The sequence below is a fragment of the Choristoneura fumiferana genome, chromosome 21 (assembly GCF_025370935.1).
Source record: "Choristoneura fumiferana chromosome 21, NRCan_CFum_1, whole genome shotgun sequence".
NCBI lineage: Eukaryota > Metazoa > Arthropoda > Insecta > Lepidoptera > Tortricidae > Choristoneura > Choristoneura fumiferana.
This window is the reverse complement of record NC_133492.1, coordinates 2,369,342-2,389,935: the sequence shown is the minus strand read 5'-3', so window position 1 is coordinate 2,389,935 and position 20,594 is coordinate 2,369,342. Positions and strand designations below refer to the sequence as shown.

At 39.4% G+C, this 20,594-nt stretch overlaps 3 protein-coding genes across 5 annotated transcripts; 1 reads left to right on the top strand and 2 right to left on the bottom strand.

Annotated features, from left to right (window-relative positions):
• Window positions 1-740: 740 nt before the first annotated feature.
• On the top strand, window positions 741-18,621 carry LOC141439924 (cotranscriptional regulator ARB2A). Of its 3 annotated transcripts, none has more exons than XM_074104385.1 (6): window positions 741-900; window positions 3,626-3,781; window positions 13,476-13,773; window positions 15,394-15,748; window positions 17,567-17,651; window positions 18,462-18,621. In XM_074104385.1, exons 2-6 carry the CDS (start codon window positions 3,634-3,636, stop codon window positions 18,542-18,544), a joined length of 969 nt encoding a protein of 322 aa, XP_073960486.1. In that variant the 5' UTR covers window positions 741-900; window positions 3,626-3,633; the 3' UTR covers window positions 18,545-18,621. The 3 variants fall into 3 exon arrangements, with proteins under 3 accessions (XP_073960486.1, XP_073960485.1, XP_073960487.1); XM_074104384.1 differs by lacking the exons at window positions 13,476-13,773; window positions 15,394-15,748; window positions 17,567-17,651; window positions 18,462-18,621 and adding exons at window positions 5,953-6,250; window positions 7,505-7,859; window positions 9,479-9,563; window positions 10,362-10,469 and having other exon boundaries at window positions 743-900; XM_074104386.1 differs by lacking the exons at window positions 13,476-13,773; window positions 15,394-15,748; window positions 17,567-17,651; window positions 18,462-18,621 and adding exons at window positions 5,953-6,250; window positions 7,505-7,859; window positions 9,479-9,563; window positions 10,362-10,469 and having other exon boundaries at window positions 745-900; window positions 3,649-3,781.
• Window positions 10,475-12,076, bottom strand: LOC141439918 (RNA-binding protein NOB1-like). The gene has a single exon (XM_074104378.1). It carries the CDS (start codon window positions 11,904-11,906, stop codon window positions 10,560-10,562), a length of 1,347 nt encoding a protein of 448 aa, XP_073960479.1. The 5' UTR covers window positions 11,907-12,076; the 3' UTR covers window positions 10,475-10,559.
• On the bottom strand, window positions 18,575-20,165 carry LOC141439917 (RNA-binding protein NOB1-like). The gene has a single exon (XM_074104377.1). The coding sequence runs from the start codon at window positions 20,004-20,006 to the stop codon at window positions 18,660-18,662; it is 1,347 nt and encodes a 448-aa protein (XP_073960478.1). The 5' UTR covers window positions 20,007-20,165; the 3' UTR covers window positions 18,575-18,659.
• Between the last annotated feature and the right edge of the window lie 429 nt (window positions 20,166-20,594).

The window sequence follows — 20,594 nt, the reverse complement described above, 5'->3', positions numbered from 1 at the left end:
ATTATATGTCTCTATAATCTTTTGAATATTAGTTAGTGAACGATTGCAATCTTCTTTCATTTTGTTCCCGCCAAAAATGAATGAAGCCACGCGAGAGCCACGCCCATGACCACCGGGCCATGGCAACACTTACAGTGTTGTCACTGAATAATAAACAACGAATAATATGCAACGAATTATATTATTTATGTTGAACAATATTAACATTAAATTGAGTGAACCATCATATTCATAATTTTAATTACTAATTAATTTCATATTTATTCCAACCCCTAACGTTAATAACAGCTGACCTCCACAGACTACTAAGAGATACAAACGTATTGACCTCGGCCATAATGTCAATGTCAGAATTTGGGTATATCTGTGGTCAATGTTTACAAAGAATGTCGCTGAGGAATGACGGGTGACACGTGGGTGGGTGACACTATTTACCTGCTGTACAATACCGACAGACATGGAAATACTGACCTGATATTTCGAGTACACGCCCTTGACACGCACATGGAAACTTGTCAGATTGACACCAGCAGGGCTACTACAAAACTCGAAACTCGAAGTTCGTGTCGTGGGGTCTCTCTGACACTTATACTATTTAATACGAGAGCGAGAGGAACGGTACGATATGAACTTCGAGTTTAGTTTCGTAGTAGACCAGCAGTTTGTATGGGCGTGTAAAAGAAATATCGGGTCGGTATTTCCATCTTGGTATTATCAGTGCCGGTAATTAGTGTCACCCCAAATGTCAAAAATAATAGGCAAGGAGTGTACTTGAATTTGAATAATAAATAAATAAAAATAATATCAAGATTCTCTAAAGCCTGTGAAAGCCGAGAAGAGCTGTATATTAACAAATGTGGTAGCGTTGTATACCCCATTTATCGGCAACTGAACGTACAGGTATGTGTAAAAAGCTAAATTCACGGGTGAAGTGCAAACGCGCAACGCATTTTAACCCTGGTACGCGTTATTGATTGCTCGATATTGAATGTGGTAAGGAATCGTTATAATAAAAGGTTTTTACCAATACTTATCTTTATTTTTTTATCGTAAATGGGTAGGGGTAATCCTCTTTACCCTCTCAACAGCCGTATCTTTGAGTCAACAAAATCGGCGTATATGTATACCCATGAAGTAAAACTGAATAACAAAGTCGAAGTCATCAATTTAGGTTATAACAAATACTTATGAATGTTGAAGAATCTATCACGGGTTCAGAAAAATTTCTGTTCGAAAGTATTGGACAAGAAACTGAATAAAGTATGAATGACGGCTACACCATAACAAAGTTACTGGGATAAGTAGTTCGAGGAAGTACTCATCAATTTGAGTAATAGTTTCAGAATTTGATTCTTAACCAAATACCTGAGATCTTTCAAATTTACATAGTATCCATAGCAGGGATGTTACGGAGCTCCGATTCGGTTTCTGTTAAGTCGGAACTTCTGTTTGATATTAAACATAAGTTTTGGTTCCGGTACCATTACTTTTGAAACGGAAGTTATATCAGATATCCGTTTCTGGTTCAGATAAACTAAATTGAAAACATCTGGTTCCGCTTTCTGTTCTTATAAAACCACATCCATTACATCCCTGATCCATAGTTGCATATCCATCCATTCCATACTAATATTGTATAAGGATAAGTTACTCTTGTCTGTTGGTCTGTTACCTCTTTATAGAGATAGTGATAAATATATCTATAATTTTCAAAAAAGGGTCTCTAATCAAAGGCATTCACATATTTCACTTCCATTTCCCAAACCGGCCCCAAACCCATTTCCCATACATGCGCAAAGCCACGCGCGTTGCTAGTACCTATATGTATCATAAAATATTTACATAAACCTTCCTCTAATGACGAATTGATGATGGGAATTGAAGTGACTTAAGTGTGTTTGTGTGTGTGTTGGTGTGTGTGTTGTGTGTGAGTGAGTTAGTGTGGGTGGGTAATTTTGTCAAACTGAACTTTTTCCAGTCAGTTCTTTTGTATGGTTAACTTGGTCCAACTTTTTAAACAACACCCAACTCATGTACATTTGCAAGCACACTATAAAATATAGCACAGATTCCGATTTTCGTATTTTTCTTTTATTACTGACAGTTTTTTAGAGTTCCGGAGCCAAAATGGCAAAAACGAAACTCTTATACTTTCGCCATATCTCTGTCTGTCTGTCCATCCGTCTTTGCTCAGGGACAATCAATGCTAGAAAGCTGTAATTTTGCACGGATATATATGTAAACTATTCCGACAAAATGGTACTTACAATAAAAAATATAAACATTTTTTTTAGTGTACATCCCATAGATGTAAAGTGGGGGTGATTTTTTTTCTCATCCAACCCTATAGTGTGGGGTAAAACCATTAGGGGTTTGCTAAGACGATTTTTCGATTCATTGATGTTTTTGCGAAATATTCAACTTTAAAGTGCAAATTTTCATTATAATCGAGCATCCCCCCCCCCTCTAAAATCTAAACCGGTGGGTGGAAAAATTTGAAAAAATTCAGGATGGTAGTAAGTATATCAAACTTTCAAGAAAAACTTTAACGGCTAAGTTTGCCTGAGAATTATTAGTAGTTTTAGTTTTACTCTTAAATAGCAGCCTAAGGTATAAAATATACCTAAACTTGGAAGATTCCGTATAAAATACGAAATCCTTAGAAAAATATTACTTATTTTTTTCGTAATGGCTACGGAACCCTATTTTGGGCGTGTCCGACACGCTCTTGGCCGGTTTTTATTATTGTTGAGAACTCTCACTAAGTAAATTATTCACAAAGCCAGTTGAGTTACTGTTTTAAGAATACACTAGTCAAGCTTGGAGGATATGGTGAACACAAAGCATGGAATGTTAAGGAGGAGGATACCTGGATCTTAATCTTTTCTGGTTTATCTAAGTATATGTATACAGTATCAGGGTTCGAGGATATATATCAATGGATATACATATATCATGATATATGTATATCTGATATATATCAAATTATTTTTAATGATATATATCAATAAAAAAATGGTTTAAAAATTTATGGTGTAAAGTAATTTTTGGCCTTTGTTACTATTTCTAGTTCCCAAATGTAGATAGCGTTGGAGTAGAGTTAAAACATACTCACTAATAGTAAGTTCAAATCTATAAATGGCAACACTTCTGCCGGCATTTTAATTTTAAGTATCTAGAAATCTAGATAAATAAAACATTAAACACATTTTAGTTTTTTTTTTAAATAATTTATTATGTTTATATGTAACACATATGCAATTGGAACGCATAAATAATACAATAAAGTAATAATATATATAGGGTATATATCATAAATATAGTATATCTATCAGTTTTTTTTTCTAATTTTTGTTGAGGCTTTGAACACTCCAGGTAATCATGTCAGCCATATGGGTGCTCGCTCATATCCCTACACATAAGGGACATATCAAAAAAGTGATTTGACCTGGCCATTGTGCATGGGACCCAAACCCCCAAGAACACTTCTTCTCAAGTCTGAGTTTCAGACACATTCCAACAACAAATGGGACAAGTCTTCTGGCAAATCTCACACAGAGGTTATGGTTTAACTCTCATAATGTGCAAGAATTAAAATCTAACAGAGATAAAATCTGGTTTTCAGTCCAAGAAATGTTGAAATTGCAGAGTTGGCTCCGGCACTCAAGGCACCTGTTCCTGCGGGCTCCAATGATGCAGATGAGTGTGAAGCGATCCACTCTGCCGGGGCACAAGCCCCCACAGGAGGCACTGAGGGACCTGGGCTATGGATTTAATTCAAGTATGATATGAACTTAAATTACTTTATGAGCATACCCCGGGACTTTCGGGGCACGAACGATTTGCTAAAGAGTAGACATTAATAGATAGGTTATTCTGGCAAAACATCATATTATGCCTAATGAATAATTGCCTCACTGCGAATTGTAAACTAAACTAGTACTTTAGGTTTAGTTCCAAGGCTTATGTTATGAGATAATAATAAAAAACGTTAATTAATTACCTGCAGTAATATTAGTAGGTAGTTGACATGATTTTCGAAATATTTTTTTTTTCTAAGTGTGGAACAGCAGCGGCGTCTTACTGTAAATATCCAATTTAACCGACTGAATGATTTTTCTACGTCGGCAGTTGTAATAGGTGCATATTTAAATTTCTTGAAGAAATCAATTGTTGCACGATTTGTTTGCGATCGCAGTTCTACTTCATTGCCTTGTAACAATTCGTTTATGATGTTTTGTTTAGTGGGCTATAGCCAAAATTCTTATTTAAATCCAACTTCAATTTATTAAAAATCTTTTCAAACTTAATTTGATTAAGATTGAAACAATTTCATCTTGCGAAAATTTAATACTTTTGTGTTTTAAATATCATGTATTTTATTTCTAATTGATTAATTATTCATTACATTAGGTAGAAACACTAGAAACCAGCTAGAGTGCACTCTGTTTTTTAACTCGATACCTACTCTTTGGCTAATGTCAATCATCCGTGCCCCGAAAGTCCCGGGGTATGTTCATGAGCACCAATCATCGCCAAGTGGTTGCCATGACCGAAAACGGTTGGACCGTCATCATCATCACATCACATCACTTACTTTATACTTATTATACTTTGGGACGATGTACACATTTAAGCATATAGATATTATTCTACAAACTAAACTAAACAGTATGTACCTACAGTACAGTTGCCATCAGTAATTTCGGAGCTGCCAATTTGGTCAAAAATATCGGCACATGCACTCTATTGTTAAGGTATTAGAGTTCATGTTACGATATTTTTGATCACCTTGGCTTCTCCGAAATATGTGATGGCGGCTGTACCTACATCTCAAGATTAAGTAAATTTTACCGCATAAAACTACCGTGAGACTCACTCATATTAAATGATATTGACCCAGATAAGTCACGTCTTAACGCATTCATTGCCACCTGACTTGACTTGACTGACCACAGGTGCCACCGACGCACATGTGCGTTCAAAAGTATGAATAATTATGACAGCGGCACTGGGGGGAATTCCAAAAACGCATATATGCGTCGTTGGCACTGAATGCGTTAAATCGAGTTTAGCTCGACATGTTTCAGTGCGCGTGTTGCAGGCAGCGCCGCCGAGTCGCGTTGCTCCTTAAGCCAAAGGTAGCATTCCGTTCTAAGCGACCGCGACGCTGTCTTACTCTCCACGCTGAAACACAACAGTGCAAGCACTGCTGCTTCACAGCAGGATTAGCGAGCAAGATGGTGGTAGCAATCCGGGTTGACCTTGCACAAGGTCCTACCACCTGCAAATCAATTTATATGGAGCACTAACTACCACTTTTGCAGGTGGTAGGACCTTGTGCAAGGTCCGCCCGGATTGCTACCACCATCTTGCTCGCTAATCCTGCCGTGAAGCAGCAGTGCTTGCACTGTTGTGTTTCGGCTTGGAGAGTAAGACAGCCGGTGAAATTACTGGCACGTGAGGTATCCCATCTTAGGCCTCTAGGTTGGCAACGCGTCTGCAATACCCCTGGTGTTGCAGATGTTTATGGGCGGTGGTGATCTCTTACCATCAGGAGACCCACTTGCTCGTTTTCCATCTAGTAGTATAAAAAAAAAAAAAAAAAAAACTAAACATACTGGGTCGCGCGACGCGGTCGCAGCATATGATTAGTGATCCATATAAATTCATACTAAGCAGTAGGTCGCGCGACCCAGTCGCGGACGCGCGTCGCGGTCGCTAAGAACGGAATGCTACCTTGAGAAGAAGGGCTACGGATTAGCCGGAAACATATCGAGCTAAAGTCCGAGTCGAGGTAAAGACGTGAGTTATCCTGGTCAATATCAATTAAAATTTTACTGCCTCTCATTTTCCGATACGGTACGGCACAGATAGTAGACGACATTGGCATCAAACTTATAAAACCCTGACTTTGCTTCGGAGGTTAAAAAGCTACTTAAATCATTTCAGATGGTGAACTAAAGAAACTAATAGATGGTGTGCCGGGCGACGAACCATTCCAATTCAATGTAAGCGACTTGCACCAAGAATGCCAGGTCCACTACGAAGAAGTTGGCATGGCTGTGACGGATTACGTCTACCATCTCCTGGAGACCCAGGAAGACATGATGAGGCTCCAAGTGCCAAAGGACACTGTTCCTGCCACGGGCACGTTCATATTCGCTACTAAGGAGTATGATAAGAAAGATACAATCGTGGTTTTGATTCATGGTTCCGGAGCGGTCCGGGCTGGGCAGTGGGCTAGATCGTAAGTCATTTTTCGGTAAATTATTGTTGCTTTCGTTATCATCAGCCGGAACGCCACAATAATAATAATGATAAACTGTTTAATTCACAATGAACGAAAACTCGCCACTGGCACCAGTTGCCCACAACTCTCATGTTGTCGTCAGTTCATTTAGTGGTCGCCACTCGAGGACTCCTCCAACGGTTATCTTTTCTCCGAGCGATGTGACCCGCATATTGCCACTTCAACTAGTATATTCTTTGAGCATGTCGGTGACAGGGGCGTAGCTACCGCCGTAAACTTCCCAATGATTTTTTTTTTATTTCAAAAATTACAAAAGTGAAAAAAGCAAACAGAGATAATTATGATGAATAAATATTTCTTTTAATGTTATGCAAACATTTTTTTTCTTTTGTGAGAAATCTTTACCCTTTAAGTATAAGGGCCCTCAAACAATTTTTTATACGGGGCCCCGCCAAGGCACGCTACGCCACTGGTCTGTGACTTTAGATCTTCGGCGAATTTTTTGGATTCTATTGCGCAAAGAAACTCCGAGCATACCTCTCTCCATAACTCTGAGTTCTAACGTGAGCTCTAGCGGACTCTGAGCCTCTCCAAGAGGCCAACAGTAAAGGACCATGTTAAAGAATAAACATTTTCCTTCCTTCACACGACCTTATAACCAAGTGGTTAAAAAATCTAATTACCTACGAAAGCTTGAGGTCGCGGTTTCTATTCGGGTCAGGGCAGATATTTGTATAAAAAATACAACGGTGTTGTTTGATATGTACCTATTAAAGTATGTATCTACTTGCGCACGAAACAGACGCACTAAGTCTTCGAGTTGCGAATGTTTACCCGTTGCTTAGTACCCATAACACAAGTTTTGCTTACTTTGGGACTAGGTCAATTGGTGTCAATCATCATCATCATCCCACCCAGCCTATATACGTCCCACTGCTGGGCACAGGCCTCCTCTCAGAACAAGAGAGCTTGGGCCATAGTTCCCACGCGGGCCCAGTGCGGATTGGGAACTTCACACGCACCATTGAATTGCTTCGCAGGTTTGTGCAGGTTTCCTCACGATGTTTTCCTTCACCGCAAAGCTCGTGGTAAATTTCAAATGTAATTCCGCACATGAATTTCGAAAAACTCAGAGGTGCAAGCCGGGGTTTGAACCCACGACCCTCTGCTTGAGAGGCGATAGGTCAAACCACTAGGCCACCACGGCTTTGGTGTCAATCGCCCCCTGATATCTTTTATTATTTGTTACAGACTAATCATCAACGAGAACATAGATATGGGCACCCAGATCCCCTATATCCAGCGCGCAGTTGCCGCCGGCTTTGGTGTCGTCGTGATGAACACGAACGACAACTACAGAATAAGCGGCAACAAAATAGCAAAGAGCGGGAGCCCGGACGAGCACGCCCAATACGTTTGGGACAAATACATAGCCAAGACTAAAGCTACTTCTATATTAATAGTCGCCCATAGTTATGGAGGTGTGGTCACTATGGATCTAGCGATGAAAAACAAAGCGGACTTCAAGAAGCGGGTTAAAGCGATCGCTTTAACTGACTCAGTGCATGGGTTCTCTAGTAAAAGTATAATGGATTATGTAAGACAGGTGATTACTGTGTGTATACTATAGCGCATCCTAAGTTTTTGTGTGTGCTGTCACATTGAGAGGAATGGCGACGGATAGTTGGGATTAGACGCAGATTGTCCTAAAGTCGAAAAATATCCTAAACGCAAAATGTCCCAAACGCTGAATACCCTAAACTTAAAATGTACCTATATTGTTCTAAAATCGTAAAATGTCCTAAATACATAATACCCTAATCGCATACTATCCAATACAAAACTGCGGCCCGCGAAAGGAAAGTACATCCCTGCTCCCCGGCCCGTGCAGCAGGCGGTTTGCGCCGTCATGTCGTCCTCCTTGGAATGAGGGCTATCGCGTGTGAATTCGCCACTAGAGGCGCTAGTGTAGCGTGAGGTCTCCGAAATGTCTAATCTCATAGTTTTTGGGTAAGCTACGCGGGTTTATTTATAATTAGAATAATTTTGTGAAGTCTTTGTCCTCCCTTTTTTCCGAACAAAACGTGAACTATGCAACACTGTGACATGCTCGATATTTTTATGGTACGGTTTTAAGGTGTATTCAATATGATTTTAATCTAAACTTTGTTTTCACGCCCGCAATAACAGACTTTGAAAGCCATACATAAAAACCTCACGCAACAGTGCGCCATCTAGTGAGACAAAAAACGATAGCCCTCATTGGAAAATTTAGTAAATGATGAAATAGTAATAACTTATGGCGGTATTCATAAACATCATGCCATTGATGATCCTTTGTCTTTTTTCGCCACTTTGACATTTGTGGTTGTATGAAAGAGTAGAACTTGATAGAGGCTTGCTAAGTTTTACGATGAATAGGGGGGTAAACAGTTTAAATAACCAATGACTGAAATTCGGTGTGTGATTACGCCTGTAATGGTACCTATTTGAATTACTGACTACACATTATGCCGAAATTACGTTGCGTAACTGCAGTAGAATCACGTAGTGGTAAATAAAATCAGCCGCGGAAATTTTGTAGTGTATTTTCGGCACGTGCCTTTTGATCTAAACATTTTAAAGTTTAATTCTAAGCTAGAAGCTTTTTTTCCAAATTTAAAATAATCTGACTTACCGTAACTGTACAATAGTAGCTATTATGAGTGTTACTAAAATGTGCTAGAACTAATTAGGGCATTTTGCGTTTAGGTCATTGTGCGAACGGGGGGGGGGGGGGGGGGAGGATAGTGCGCCGTATCACCACCCCGAATATAACATATGACTATCACGACCACTGTCAAAAGAGTGTAACGAAACGACTAGTGAAATGGCTACTTAGATGGATTTGGTTGGACTGAATTTGATATTGGTTAGCTGAATAAATATATGGCTGTATGGAGAATAAATATCTCACAGCTACTTTTTATTTTGTTATGCCCACAGGATTGGGATGAAGATTGGATAAAAATGGATTGAGATGTGTGATTATAAATCCGAAAGTTGAGTATGTGTGTGTGTGCGTGCGTGTTTGTTATTGTTACTCTTTCACACTAACATATAACGAATTGGTATGAAATTTGGTAATAAGATAGCTATATTTTATTAGTTAACGTTTTACTTTAAAAGCTCATTAGATTAAATATGTGTTCTCAACTTTATTCTTGTCAAAACTTTTTTTTTTAGAATGCTAAGAATTGGATATCGTCAAATGAACCTCTGGACACGCCAATGCCAACTCAGAAACAGGAAATTCCCATGGTATCAGCTGGTATGTATCATTTCCTGTTGGTTTTTTTTGAAATACATTTGTGGGGAGAGGCTATAAATCTAAGGCTACAATAGAGATTTTTCTCCAGGCAGATGTTATGCCTGGGGACCGAAGTCTGAACGAAAAGCGTCTAATTTGGTTGAGAAACTCCGATGGCGCGGACTGGTTAGATCATTTCCCAAAAATCGTTATTTCCATTAGCGTTTTTACTGAAGCTTATTTTCACAGTAGCGTTTTTTCCCAATCAGAGTCGACACAGACAGTGTCGACAGAGCTCTGCTCGCGCGGAGCTCCTACTTTCGTGTAATTTTGGCCCTTCGAGCCGATGCAAACTTAACATAACCTAAACCTACCTATGTTTTTGTGTCGATTCTGATAGGGAAAAAACGCTACCGTGAAAATAAACTTCAGTAAAAAAGCATATTATTGGAAAAAAATGTGAATGGAAATTTTGCTACTAGGAAATAACGATTTTGGGGAAACGATTTTCCAACCATTCATTTTTAACAATAGCTTTTTTTGCTGACTGTACTTTTTGTTGCCTGGCCTGGCATTGTCATCCAAACTACATACATATTAGAATTTCACTACTAGATTACTGTATCATCACCAAACTCACATAAGTGTGCCAAATTTCAGCTCATTCAGCGAGTAGTAGTGGTAGTAATAACATCAACGGATTTGCACTATCCTAATGAAATATTAATTGATGCGTAAACACCGAATTTGCTATAAGTAAAAAAAAAAATTAAGAGCAACATGAATTTTTGATTTTCACAATAGTTCTTTTTGTTCCAGGACATCCAAAACATGAGATGACGTCATATGCATGCATGAACTCTGTCTTTAAGTTTTTTGAGGAAAAATTAGCCAAAAAATAAGAATAATTGTTTACAAAGTAGAATAAGGGATTTAATCTTATACTATACATCTATTCTGTACGCCATAAATTATACATATAAAATACATGTTTATTATTATTATAAATAAATAGTATTATTTTTTCTTTCCTTTGGAGAAATTCTTCATCCAGTATTTGACATCTTGCTTGTTTGCTCTGACTCCGAGGACTGCGGACTTGGAGTTGACGTCTTTCATGACGAAGGGAGAGAAGCCAGCAGTGTAATCAGGGTCCAGAGCATTTGTTTTGTTTCTGGCCATTTTTGTAGCAAATCTTTTATGAATATGCTGGTCTTCCGTAAGAATTGGGTACTGGAAGTGCTGGCCGCCTCTAGGAGTAGGCAAACTGAATCGTTTACCTCTTGCTGTTAAAGGTTTTCGTCCATTTATGTGGATATGTTGATTGCCGTCTTCATCTATGCTTACTGCAACTTTCTTTAATGTGGCATGCCCACATTTAGGACAGAAAAGTTTAGTCATCACACTAGTGGTCTTGAAGCAGGTGGTGCAACGAAAAATGAAAGTACGTAGCTGCTTTATTATGCGACCATCAGTGGCTGTGACATTCAAACCAATTTGTTTGAGTACATTTTGCATTGCGAAATCTGATGTTATAGTTGCTACTTCAACTGATTTATCTTCAAATTCGCCCAAGTCCATTTCTTTCTTCTTCTCCGCTAAGTTTCCTGGTGTTATCCATTCTCCACCATCACTGTCAGAATCTGAGTATTCTTCACTCTCTGTTTCTTCATCAGAGACTTTAGCTATAAGTTCTTCAACTTCATCTCCATCTCTTAAGTCCATGCTTTTTATTTGTTCAGCAATATCTTCTGCTAGTTTCTGGTCTTTGACATTGTCGTTTAATAAGTTTTGTACATCAAAGTGGATGGAGTCAGAGTTTTCAATCTTTATTGTTGACCAGTCTGTGCCTTGTTTAGCTCCGTTAGTGCCTGGTATGTTTATTTTAGACCAGTCAACGGGTGCTGGCTTCGGGGCATCAGCCTTAACTTCTGGTTCTGCAGGTTTTTCTTCTTTGTCAGTATTCCCAGCTGCAGCTGTGTTATTATCGGTAGGAGTATGATTGGGCAGACCAGTAACCTTAACAGTCCTCTGCATGGTGGGTTCAGTCTTCAAATGCTCCACACCGATCTTTTCCTTCTCAATTTGGTAAGCCAATGCCATAACCTTAATATCTGTGGCAGAGAGGCTAGTGTAATCACCAGTTTTCTTCGCAAAATCCGAAACAAATTTAATGTTTTCTGTGAAGACGTCTTTAACCTGTAGATCGTAAGGTAGGACGACGAGTTTCCGACGCTGTCTGTCGTTCGTTATTTCGTCAATTACCTCTTGAATCGTGTACATGTTCTCAGCCATCTCCTGCAGGTTAGCTGCTCTGATGAAAGCTGTGGTGTCCACAATCAAATGCTGGATTTTCTTCGACATTATGGGCAATCAACGAGGCTACTTTATGTACATTTACAATATGTTTTGCAATATGTTTTGCAGAATAATAAAATAAAATCGCAGTTCTACTTCATTGCCTTGTAACAATTCGTTCATGATGTTTAGTTTAGTGTGCTATAGCCAAAATTCTTATTTAAAACCTACTTCAATTTATTAAAAAATCTTTTCAAACTTAATTTGATTAAGATTGAAACGATTTCATCTTGCGAAAATTTAATACTTTTGTGTTTTAAATATCATGTATTTTATTTCTAATTGATTAATTATTCATTACATTAGGTAGAAACACTAGAAACCAGCTAGAGTGCACTCTGTTTTTTAACTCGATACCTACTCTTTGGCTAATGTCAATCATCCGTGCCCTGAAAGTCCCGGGGTATGTTCATGAGCACCAATCATCGCCAAGTGGTTGCCATGACCGAAAACGGTTGGACCGTCATCATCATCACATCACATCACTTACTTTATACTTATTATACTTTGGGACGATGTACACATTTAAGCATATAGATATTTTTCTACAAACTAAACTACACAGTATGTACCTATAGTACAGTTGCCATCAGTAATTTCGGGGCGGCCAATTTGGTCAAACATATCGGCACATGCACTCTATTGTTAAGGTATTAGAGTTCATGTTTCAATATTTTTGATCACCTTGGCTGCTCCGACATATGTGATTGCGGCTGTACATCTCAGCATTAAGTAAATTTTACCGCATAAAACTACCATGAGACTCACTCATATTAAATGATATTGACCCGGATAAGTCACGTCTTAAATCGAGTTTAGCTCGACATGATTCAGTGCGCGTGTTGCAGTAGCGCCGCCGAGTCGCGTTGCTCCTAAAGCCAAAGGTAGCATTCCGTTCTAAGCGACCGCGACGCGCGTCCGCGACTGGGTCGCGCGACCTACTGCTTAGTATGTTTTTTTTATTCGACTGGATGGCAAACGAGCGAGTGGGTCTCCTGATGGTAAGAGATCACCACCGCCCATAAAAATCTGCAATACCATGGGGTATTGCAGATGCGTTGCCAACCTAGAGGCCTAAGATGGGATACCTCAAGTGCCAGTAATTTCACCGGCTGTCTTACTCTCCACGCTGAAACACAACAGTGCAAGCATTGCTGCTTCACAGCAGGATTAGCGAGCAAGATGGTGGTAGCTATCAAGGTCCTACCACCTGCAAATGAATTTATATGGAGCACTAAACAAACTGGGTCGCGCGACGCGGTCGCAGCATATGATTAGTGATCCATATAAATTCATACCAAGCAGTAGGTCGCGCGACCCAGTCGCGGACGCGCGTCGCGGTCGTTAAGAACGGAATGCTACCTTGAGAAGAAGGGCTACGGATTAGCCGGAAACATATCGAGCTAAAGTCCGAGTCGAGGTAAAGACGTTAGTTATCCTGGTCAATATTAATTAAAATTTTACCGCCTCTCATTTTCCGATACGGTACGGCACAGATAGTAGACGACATTGGCATCAAACTTATAAAACCCTGACTTTGCTTCGGAGGTTAAAAAGCTACTTAAATCATTTCAGATGGTGAACTAAAGAAACTAATAGATGGCGTGCCGGGCGACGAACCATTCCAATTCAATGTAAGCGACTTGCACCAAGAATGCCAGGTCCACTATGAAGAAGTTGGCATGGCTGTGACGGATTACGTCTACCATCTCCTGGAGACCCAGGAAGACATGATGAGGCTCCAAGTGCCAAAGGACACTGTTCCTGCCACGGGCACGTTCATATTCGCTACTAAGGAGTATGATAAGAAAGATACAATCGTGGTTTTGATTCATGGTTCCGGAGCGGTCCGGGCTGGGCAGTGGGCTAGATCGTAAGTCATTTTTCGGTAAATTATTGTTGCTTTCGTTATCATCAGCCGGAACGCCACAATAATAATAATGATAATTAACTGTTTAATTCACAATGAACGAAAACTCGCCACTGGCACCAGTTGCCCACAACTCTCACGTTGTCGTCAGTTCATTTAGTGGAAGGCCTGCCAACGCTTCGTCTTCCGGTTCGTGGTCGCCACTCGAGGACTCCTCCAACGGTTATCTTTTCTCCGAGCGATGTGGCACAAATAACCCTATAGTGTGGGTATCGTTGGATAGGTCTTTTAAAACCATTTAGGGGTTTGCTAAGACAATTTTTCGATTCAGTGATTTGTTTGCGAAATATTCAACTTTAAAGTGCAAATTTTCATTAAAATCGAGCATCCCCCCCCCCTCTAAAATCTAAACCGGTGAGTGGAAACATTTGTAAAAATTCAGGATGGTAGTAAGTATATCAAACTTTCAAGGAAAACTATAACGGCTAAGTTTGCTTGAGAATTATTAGTAGTCTATGCGTAAATAGCAGCCTAATGTATAAAATATACCTAAACTTGGGAGATTCCGTATATAAAATACGAAATCCTTAGAAAAATATTACTTAATTTCTTCGTAATGGTTACGGAACCCTATTTTGGGGTTGTACGACACGCTCTTGGCCGGTTTTTTTTATTTCAGAAATGACAAAAGTCAAAAAAAGCAAACATAATTATAATGAATAAATATTTCTTTTAATGTTATGCAAACATTTTTTTTCTTTTGTGAGAAATCTTTATAAGGGCCCTCAAACAAATTTTTATACGGGGCCCCGCCAAGGCACGCTACGCCACTGGTATGTGACTTTAGATCTTCGGCGAATTTTCGTATTTCGAATTATATTGCGCAAAGAAACTCCGAGCATACCTCTCTCCATAACTCTGAGCTCTAACGTGAGCTCTAGCGGACTCTGAGCCTCTCCAAGAGGCCAACAGTAAAGGACCATGTTAAAGAAGTAAACATTTTCCTTCCTTCACACGACCTTATAACCAAGTGGTTAAAAAATCTAACTACCTACGAAAGCTTGAGGTCGCGGTTTCAATTCGGGTCAGGGCAGATATTTGTATAAAAAATACAACGGTGTTGTTTGATATGTACCTATTAAAGTATGTATCTATTTCCGCACGAAACAGACGCACTAAGTCTTCGAGTTGCGAATGTTTACCCGTTGCTTAGTACCCATAACACAAGTTTTGCTCACTTTGAGACTAGGTCAATTGGTGTCAATCATCATCATCATCATCCCACCCAGCCTACATACGTCCCACTGCTGGGCACAGGCCTCCTCTCAGAACAAGAGAGCTTGGGCCATAGTTCCCACGCGGGCCCAGTGCGGATTGGGAACTTCACACGCACCATTGAATTGCTTCGCAGGTTTGTGCAGGTTTCCTCACGATGTTTTCCTTCACCGCAAAGCTCGTGGTAAATTTCAAATGTAATTGCGCACATGAATTTCGAAAAAACTCAGAGGCGCAAGCCGGGGTTTGAACCCACGACCCTCTGCTTGAGAGGCGATAGGTCAAACCACTAGGCCACCACGGCTTTGGTGTCAATCGCCCCCTGATATCTTTTATTATTTGTTACAGACTAATCATCAACGAGAACATAGATATGGGCACCCAGATCCCCTATATCCAGCGCGCAGTTGCCGCCGGCTTTGGTGTCGTCGTGATGAACACGAACGACAACTACAGAATAAGCGGCAACAAAATAGCAAAGAGCGGGAGCCCGGACGAACACGCCCAATACGTTTGGGACAAATATATAGCCAAGACTAAAGCTACTTCTATATTAATAGTCGCCCATAGTTATGGAGGTGTGGTCACTATGGATCTAGCGATGAAAAACAAAGCGGACTTCAAGAAGCGGGTTAAAGCGATCGCTTTAACTGACTCAGTGCATGGGTTCTCTAGTAAAAGTATAATGGATTATGTAAGACAGGTAAAGTACAATTCAATAGAATCTGTCAATTTTCTACATATTTAAGACACCCTATCGTGGGCACACTTGATTATATATGTCCCTGTTGTTGCAATTATCATCTAAAAGGAATCAAAAAAGAATAATAGTCACATCACAAAGCCTTAGGCAGCCCGGTGTTCATATTAGTAGGCTGGAAGTGTCTACAGGATTGTCAGATTCTATTGAATTGGAGTTTAATTACTGTATGTATACTATAGCGCATCCTAAGTTTTTGTGTGTGCTGTCACAGTGAGAGGAATGGCGACGGATAGTTGGGATTAGACGCAGATTGTCCTAAAGTCGAAAAATATCCTAAACGCAAAATGTCCCAAACGCTGAATACCCTAAACTTAAAATGTACCTATATTGTTCTAAAATCGTAAAATGTCCTAAATACATAATACCCTAATCGCATACTATCCAATACAAAACTGCGGCCCGCGAAAGGAAAGTACATCCCTGCTCCCCGGCCCGTGCAGCAGGCGGTTTGCGCCGTCATGTCGTCCTTCTCGGAATGAGGGCTATCGCGTGTGAATTCGCCACTAGAGGCGCTAGTGTAGCGTGAGGTCTCCGAAATGTCTAATCTCATAGTTTTTGGGTGAGCTACGCGGGTTTATTTATAATTAGAATAATTTTGTGAAGTCTTTGTCCTCCCTTTTTTCCGAACAAAACGTGAACTATGCAACACTGTGGCATGCTCGATATTTTTATGGTACGGTTTTAAGGTGTATTCAATATGATTTTAATCTAATCTTTGTTTTCACGCCCGTAATAACAGACTTTGAAAGCCATACTTAAAAACCTCACGCAACAGTGCGCCACCTAGTGAGACAAAAAACGATAACCCTCATTGGAAAATTTAGTAAATGATGAAATAGTAATAACTTATGATGGTATTCATAAACATCATGCCATTGATAATCGTTTGTCTTTTTTCGCCACTTTGACATTTGTGGTTGCATGAAAGAGTAGAACTTGATAGAGGCTTGCTAAGTTTTACGAAAAAGGGGGTAAACAGTTTAAATAACCAATGACTGAAATTCGGTGTGTGATTACGCCTGTAATGGTACCTATTTGAATTACTGACTGCACATTATGCCGAAATTACGTCGCGTAACTGCAGTAGAATCACGTAGCGGTAAATAAAATCAGCCGCGGAAATTTTGTAGTGTATTTTCGGCACGTGCCTTTTGATCTCAACATTTTAAAGCTTAATTCTAAGCTAGAAGCTTTTTTTCCAAATTTGAAATAATCTGACTTACCGTAACTGTACAATAGTAGCTATTATGAGTGTTACTAAAATGTGCTAGAATTAATTAGGGCATTTTGCGTTTAGGTCATTGTGCGAACGGGGGGGTGGGGGGCGGGGGAGGATAGTGCGCCGTGTCACCACCCCGAATATGACGACCACGACCACTGTCAAGAGTGTAACGAAACGACTAATTAAAGAGTCACAGTGAAATGGCTACTTAAATGGATTTGGACTGAATTTGATATTGGTTAGCTGAACCATGTATGGAGAATATATCACAGTTACTTTTTATTTTGTTATGCCCACAGGATTGGGATGAACATTGGATAAAAATGGATTGAGATGTGTGATTATAAATCCGAAAGTTGAGATGTGTGTGTGCGTGCGTGTTTGTTATTGTTACTCTTTCACACTAACGTATAACGAATTGGTATGAAATTTGGTAATAAGATAGCTATATTTTATTAGTTAACGTTTTACTTTAAAAGCTCATTAGATTAAATATGAGTTCTCAACTTTATTCTTGTCAAAACTTTTTTTTTTAGAATGCTAAGAATTGGATATCGTCAAATGAACCTCTGGACACGCCAATGCCAACTCAGAAACAGGAAATTCCCATGGTATCAGCTGGTATGTATCATTTCCTGTTAGTTTTTTTTAAATACATTTGTGGGGAGAGGTTATAAATCTAAGGCTACAATAGAGATTTTTCTCCAGGCAGATGTTATGCCTGGGGACCGAAGTCTGAACGAAAAGCGTCTAAGTTGGTTGAGAAACTCCGATGGCGCGGACTGGTTAGATCATTTCCCAAAAATCGTTATTTCCATTAGCGTTTTTACTGAAGCTTATTTTCACAGTAGCGTTTTTTCCCAATCAGAGTCGACACAGACAGTGTCGACAGAGCTCTGCTCACGCGGAGCTCCTACTTTCGTGTAATTTTGGCCCTTCGCGCCGATGCAAACTTAACATAACCTAAACCTACCTATGTTTTTGTGTCTATTCTGATAGGGAAAAAACGCTACCGTGAAAATAAACTTCAGTAAAAAAGCATATTATTGGCAAAAAATGTGAATGGAAATTTTGCTACTATCAAATAACGATTTTGGGGAAACGATTTTCCAACCCTTAATTTTTAACAATAGCTTTTTTTGCTGACTGTACTTTTTGTTGCCTGGCCTGGCATTGTCATCCAAACTACATACATATCACAATTTCACTACTAGATTACTGTATCATCACCAAACTCACATAAGTGTGCCAAATTTCAGCTCATTCAGCGAGTAGTAGTGGTAGTAATAAAATCAATGGATTTGCACTATCCTAATGAAATATTAATTGATGTGTAAACACCGAATTTGCTATAAGTATAACTATGTTTAAAAAAAAAAAATTAAGAGCAACATGAATTTTTGATTTTCACAATATTTCTTTTTGTTCCAGGACATCCAAAACACGAGATGACGTCATATGCATGCATGAACTCTGTCTTTAAGTTTTTTGAAGAAAAATTGGCCAAAAAATAAGAATTTTTGTTTACAAATTAGAATAAGGGATTTAATCTTATACTATACATCTATTCTGTACGCCATAAATTATACATATAAAATACATGTTTATTATTATTATAAATAAATAGTATTATTTTTTCTTTCCTTTGGAGAAATTCTTCATCCAGTATTTGACATCTTGCTTGTTTGCTCTGACTCCGAGGACTGCGGACTTGGAGTTGACGTCCTTCATGACGAAGGGAGAGAAGCCAGCAGTGTAATCAGGGTCCAGAGCATTTGTTTTGTTTCTGGCCATTTTTGTAGCAAATCTTTTATGAATATGCTGGTCTTCCGTAAGAATTGGGTACTGGAAGTGCTGGCCGCCTCTAGGAGTAGGCAAACTGAATCGTTTACCTCTTGCTGTTAAAGGTTTTCGTCCATTTATGTGGATATGTTGATTGCCGTCTTCATCTATGCTTACTGCAACTTTCTTTAATGTGGCATGCCCACATTTAGGACAGAAAAGTTTAGTCATCACACTTGTGGTCTTGAAGCAGGTGGTGCAACGAAAAATGAAAGTACGTAGCTGCTTTATTATGCGACCATCAGTGGCTGTGACATTCAAACCAATTTGTTTGAGTACATTTTGCATTGCGAAATCTGATGTTATAGTTGCTACTTCAACTGATTTATCTTCAAATTCGCCCAAGTCCATTTCTTTCTTCTTCTCCGCTAAGTTTCCTGGTGTTATCCATTCTCCACCATCACTGTCAGAATCTGAGTATTCTTCACTCTCTGTTTCTTCATCAGAGACTTTAGCTATTAGTTCTTCAACTTCATCTCCATCTCTTAAATCCATGCTTTTTATTTGTTCAGCAATATCTTCTGCTAGTTTCTGGTCTTTGACATTGTCATTTAATAAGTTTTGTACATCAAAGTGGATGGAGTCAGAGTTTTCAATCTTTATTGTTGACCAGTCTGTGCCTTGTTTAGCTCCGTTAGTGCCTGGTATGTTTATTTTAGACCAGTCAATGGGTGCTGGCTTCGGGGCATCAGCCTTAACTTCTGGTTCTGCAGGTTTTTCTTCTTTGTCAGTATTCGCAGCTGCAGCTGTGTTATTATCGGTAGGAGTATGATTGGGCAGACCAGTAACCTTAACAGTCCTCTGCATGGTGGGTTCAGTCTTCAAATGCTCCACACCGATCTTTTCCTTCTCAATTTGGTAAGCCAATGCCATAACCTTAATATCTGTGGCAGAGAGGCTAGTGTAATCACCAGTTTTCTTCGCAAAATCCGAAACAAATTTAATGTTTTCAGTGAAGACGTCTTTAACCTGTAGATCGTAAGGTAGGACGACGAGTTTCCGACGCTGTCTGTCGTTCGTTATTTCGTCAATTACCTCTTGAATCGTGTACATGTTCTCGGCCATCTCCTGCAGGTTAGCTGCTCTGATGAAAGCTGTGGTGTCCACAATCAAATGCTGGATTTTCTTCGACATTATGGGCAATCAACGAGGCTACTTTATGTACATTTACAATATGTTTTGCAATATGTTGTGCAGAATAATAAAATCACATGTGTTGTGCGTGCATGCATGCAGAAGAAAGAAAATAGACAATTTGACGTTGACGTTTTGATTTGACGTTGACTTTTTTTTATGAACTAGAGATGCATCACAAGCATCGCGAGTTATCGGTTTTATTTTCCATGGCATGACATGATGGCATGACCATGACATGATCGCTTTAAAAAAAAAGCAAGCCATCTGGATATTTTTTTAGTAAAATTGTTGCCATATTTTTTATTCTTAATAAAAAAATCTCTTTTTTAAAAACAAACATAATTAAACTATAGGTAGAAATTTGGCCTAAATCGCCGTCATAATTAATTATCTGTCGCTCTATGTCAGTCTATTATTCTTGTAATCTGTCATGTGTGTGTAGTGTCAGCAGGGCTACTACGAAACTCTAAACTAGAAGGTCGCGTCGTGCGGTCCCTCTGCCACTTATATTATTTAATACGAGAGCGAGAGGGACGGTACGACACGAACTTCGAGTTTCGATTTTCGTAGTAGCCCTGCAGTCAG

What these genes read in the sequence shown, in the direction of transcription:
- LOC141439918 (XM_074104378.1), bottom strand. Translation starts at nt 11,906, where the DNA reads ATGTCGAAGAAAATCCAGCATTTGATTGTGGACACCACAGCTTTCATC.
- LOC141439917 (XM_074104377.1), bottom strand. Translation starts at nt 20,006, where the DNA reads ATGTCGAAGAAAATCCAGCATTTGATTGTGGACACCACAGCTTTCATC.
- LOC141439924 (XM_074104385.1), top strand. Translation starts at nt 3,634, where the DNA reads ATGTTGAAATTGCAGAGTTGGCTCCGGCACTCAAGGCACCTGTTCCTG. An exon ending in GCTGGGCAGTGGGCTAGATC is followed by an intron (nt 13,774 to 15,393) that starts GTAAGTCATTTT and finishes TATTTGTTACAG; the next exon opens with ACTAATCATCAACGAGAACA. An exon ending in TAATGGATTATGTAAGACAG is followed by an intron (nt 15,749 to 17,566) that starts GTAAAGTACAAT and finishes TTTTTTTTTTAG; the next exon opens with AATGCTAAGAATTGGATATC.